Below are 4,311 nucleotides of genomic sequence, written 5' to 3'. Positions count from 1 at the left end.
CACTCAACCCCCCACGGGAAGCACAGAGGGGACCCTCACCGTGCTTCCCCACCGGTTTTTGGGGGGTCCATAACCACCCAGCCCAGGCCCAGGGCGGCGGGTCCCGGGCAGGGTGACATGGGGACTGTGACTCAAAGGCTGCAGAAGTGGGACAGGGAGGAGGTGGCAGCGGTGACTCAGACCCCCCTACCCGCCCCCAGGCGCTCCCCTCACTTGGCTGCTGCTCCCCACGGGGAGCAGGAGCCAGCCGGGATGCTCAGAGGATGCAGCTCCGAGGTTTCTGGGATTTTGGGTGCATTACAGAGCGTGTTCCCACAGGCCGGGAACCAGCTCCTCTCTGCTCCATCATCCCGGCAGCAGATAAGGATCGCGCTGTCAGAACACCCACCCAGCCTGTTCACACGCCTGCTGCTCTGCAGGGGTTTCAGTTCCAGACAGGTGAGGGCTTTGGAGCAGGGGGGGTTGGCTTCAAAACGGCTCTAAGTGAAGAACAGCATGGCTGGGCACCCGCTGCCCCTGGTGCTGAGCCCCCCAGGCAGGGTCTCCCCCCACCCCTCAGAGCTCCCATCACAGCACAGGAGGGGAAAACAGATTTTCCCCTGGGGCTGCACCCAGGCCAGCAGGGCAGCAAAGGTCCAAGGAAAATAAGGATCCCCTGACTTGCCTTTCTTTAAAAAATTCCTTCCTGTGTTTCAAGCATGTCCAGCTCCTTGTGGGAAAAGGTGTCTGGAGAGGAGGAAAAAAACATCAACCTGCTGAAACAAGTGGTAGGGAAGGGCTGAGGGCCTCTCTCCCTGAGACCACCCAGCAGGAGCAGCCCCTCTCCAACATGCCCTGGAGTGGATCCAGGGATGTGGGGCTCACCCCACACCTCTGTGGGGGGACAAACCCCTCCCCAGGCAGGTTATGGGGACACCAGCAATGGCTACAGGCCTCGCTGGGAGGAGCAGCCAGAGCTTGGCCACTGGGGAGGAACCGAGGGGCGTGTGTCCCTTCCAGCATCCCCCTGGGATGGCTGGGATCCCTGGCACAAATCCAGCTGCCAGCACTTCAGGTGCTGCAGCAAAGCACCTGGCCAAGGTCCCCACACACAGACCAGGGCCCCCCAAGCCCAGGCCCCCCGTGCTCACATCCCAGACCCATTTCACCATGACTCTTCCTGGTGACACCAGGGCGAGGAGGACAGGGCTTTGTGACACATGGTGCCACAGGGAGCAGAGCCCCAAGGCTGGGAGTAGCCAGGGCATCCCATGGGAATCACTTCTGCTCTACCAGGGGAAAATGAGGCTGTTCCTCTCCCTTGGACACTTGTTCCAAGCTGGTGGGGGAGACAAAGAACCCTGGGGGCAACCCCAGGTCTGAGGACACATTTCCTTGGACTGTATCATCATCTCCCAACCAAAACTAAAGCCTGACAGGAGAGCAGCAGAGCTCAGCCCAGCACCCAGGGCCCCTGCCACTAACAAGGTTAAAATTGAAAAATTCCATCAACTTTCAGGCACAAGATGCTCATTTCTTGACACTCCAAGCCCGACCCCCGGGGCTGCCCGGGTGTCAGCACTGAGCACAGACACCAGGCCAGACAGACCCAGCAGCTCCTGGAGAGAATTCAAAGAGCACGGTCCAAACAGAAACGTGTTTGGTACCAAAATAACCAAACCAGGAGCAGAACAAATGATGCTCACAACAAACAGCAGTGGTTTCCCCCCTCCGTTTTCCCAGAGGAGGAGATTTGCAAAGCTCTGAGCTCAGAGACTGCCTAAGCCCAGCTCAGGGAGCTGCAGGCACATGCTCAGTGGGCACCGCACAGAAGATAAACAGCACTCATATATATATATATATTTAATAAATGACCAAGTTGAAATTTCACAACATGCGATTGTTCAACAGCAGAGCTGCAACGAGGTCACTGCTCAATTCCAGACAGCCCAGGGGACTTCTCTGGGTTCAGCCTGTCTTGAAAATGGTGACTCTGCCCAAGCACTGGTAGGAAAACGCTGCTGTGGGGCCAGGCCTGGTGCAACCTCCCCTCACCCTCTCCACAGTAGGGCTGCGCTGCCCGGGGGGCACAGCACTGGATGCTCCCCTGCTCTGGGAAGTGAGGGGTGGTGGACCCTGCCTGGAGCCAAGGGAAGAGTGGGAGCATCATCTGGAGAGTGTTTGCAAGGATCCAGTGGTGCTGCAGGACACGTCTGGGGACCTGAGCAGCTTCTGTGCCAACAAGAAGTTACCTCTGACCACGGGTAACCTCACTCGTTTCTGTGGAACCCCCAAGGAGCATTTTCAGCAGCCATGGGGTGGGCAACATGAGGTCACTTCCCCCACGGAAAGGCAGCAGGAGGGATGGAGTTATCCAAGGATTTACCCCAATGGAAACTGGGAATGGCTGAAGCCTCCCCCAGTCCAGCTGGACACAGCTTCCCAGCAGTGGGGTTAAGCCTTGGTGGAACCACCGCCTGGCTCACAGATGGATTGTTCATGACAACGGGTGTTCACTGGGGAGGAACCAACATCCAGCGGCTCCATGCATGTGCCTCGAGATGGGAAACTGCCCATTGGGAAAGGTCCTGAACTCATAACTACACATGTAGCCACACAAGGCAGCAACACAGTTCTCCTCACCCCCAAAAAAGTGCTCCTTAGCACCCAAAAGGTAGACAGAAACTGGGGTCCAGCACTTCCGCAGCACTTTAGATACTCAAACACTCCGCAGACTAATTTATCCCTCTTCAGACCTATTGTTATTGGGGAAAACAAAATGATTTCTTTTTTGTACCCTCAGAGAGGGAGAAAATATTTGAGTTGAAAGAGCCCAGGTCAGAGGGAGCCCAGGTCAGAGGGAGCCCAGGTCAGAGGGAGGGGTGAAACAGGGCTCTGTACCCCAGCCTCCCCTCACGGTCACAGATGGATCACCACAGAGACTGGCACAGCAACACTGGGAAAGCACAAAAGCCACGTAGGTACCAAAACATACCATGGATGCCAAGAGTCCATCACACAAAGAGCCCAACACACCTAACGCTGCGTTATACAAAAATACTTTGCAAAGAATAAACATTCACTCAGCAAAACTGTTATCAAATTCCTATCGTCAGCCCAGTGACTAATAATCCAGCTGCAGAGCAAAGATTAGATTAAAAGAACTATTTTAAAAACCAGCTTCAAAGTAAATGGTAAATAGTCATTTTGCAAAAGAGAAGATCTCACTCCCAGGGACATCCCCACAGAGCCAGACAGTGTGACTGAGCTGGCAGCTCCCACACGCTCGTGCATGAAGGTTCTCAGGGTGTCTGCTGCAGGGACAGGGTGGCTTCTGCAGGACAGGGTGACTCCCACAGGGACAGGGTGACTCCTGCTCCCAGCCCAGACCAGGGGTGGCCACGGAGCAGCTGGCACGGGGCCGGGGCTGCTGCTGGTGCCAAGTGTGAGGACAGCGCGGTGTCATCCTCCTTGGCATCCATCAGCCAGGAGGGCTTCCCATCAGTGGAAATCAGGACTTCCCCCAGACTGCCTGGATGAGCCAAGCAAAGACCTCCCTGGGTGTCCCAAAAACGGGCACCCTTAAAAAAAATCAACCCAGCCCCAAAATAGGTCTCACTTCTTATGCTGCTGTTACTGAGTAAGATGCACGTGGGAGTGACTTTAATGAGAGTGGAGAGAGGGGTAATAAAAATGAAAGTGTGGTGGGGCCACATGCTCTTTAAGACTTTCGGGAAAACCTTTGAAGAGGAATTCATAATCCCTCCCTGCCACGTGTTTTCCTTGTTTTGGTGATCCACCAACTGAGGACCATTGGGATTGTGGCAGCCAGGAAAGCTCCTACAGGCTGGAGCCTGCAGGGCTGCCCCAGGGGGACACAGGCCGTGGGGCAGAAACACCCTCAGCACTGAGATAAAGCATCAAAAACAAATGCACATTAAAAAATGAAGCCATCTGAAATGGCTCTTAATTTTCACAAAAATAAAGTTCACATAAAAATTGGTCTCTGCTCCTGGTATCTCATCTGGTACCTCCCCCCCAGCAGCCAGGCAGAGATGCTACAGAACACTGAAGTATTTGTAAAAAAAACCCAAACAAACCAAAAACTAATCACGTTAAAAGGCGTCACCTCCCGGTGGTGCCCGTTTAAAAACCCAGCGTAGAAAAATACTGCAGAAAACTTCTTGATCCTGATGAAAACCCGACCCGAGGAGCCTTTGGGAGGGGCCAGTCCTACTTGAGCAGCACCCGGTGCTCCCCGCGCGCGATGTGCGAGGAGAACTCGTAGCGGTCGTGGCCGCGGTACCCGCAGACGTTGCACTCGAAGGGGTC

The 4,311-nt window shown here is 55.0% G+C and overlaps 1 protein-coding gene across 1 annotated transcript in view; it reads right to left on the bottom strand.

Moving 5' to 3' along the window:
• Positions 1-4,212: 4,212 nt before the first annotated feature.
• Positions 4,213-4,311, bottom strand: part of IKZF3 (IKAROS family zinc finger 3 (Aiolos)) — a 27,819-nt gene continuing 27,720 nt past the window's right edge. The window contains exon 8 of the mRNA XM_009993192.1: positions 4,213-4,308. Coding sequence (XP_009991494.1) covers positions 4,213-4,308 — 96 coding nt within the window. The remainder of the gene's footprint in view (positions 4,309-4,311) is intronic.

Source organism: Chaetura pelagica, unplaced genomic scaffold (genome assembly GCF_000747805.2).
Source record: "Chaetura pelagica isolate M959 unplaced genomic scaffold, ChaPel_1.0 scaffold1160, whole genome shotgun sequence".
Classification (NCBI taxonomy): domain Eukaryota; kingdom Metazoa; phylum Chordata; class Aves; order Apodiformes; family Apodidae; genus Chaetura; species Chaetura pelagica.
The sequence above is the reverse complement of the archived record's forward strand: the minus strand, read 5'-3'. Positions and strand labels throughout refer to the sequence as shown.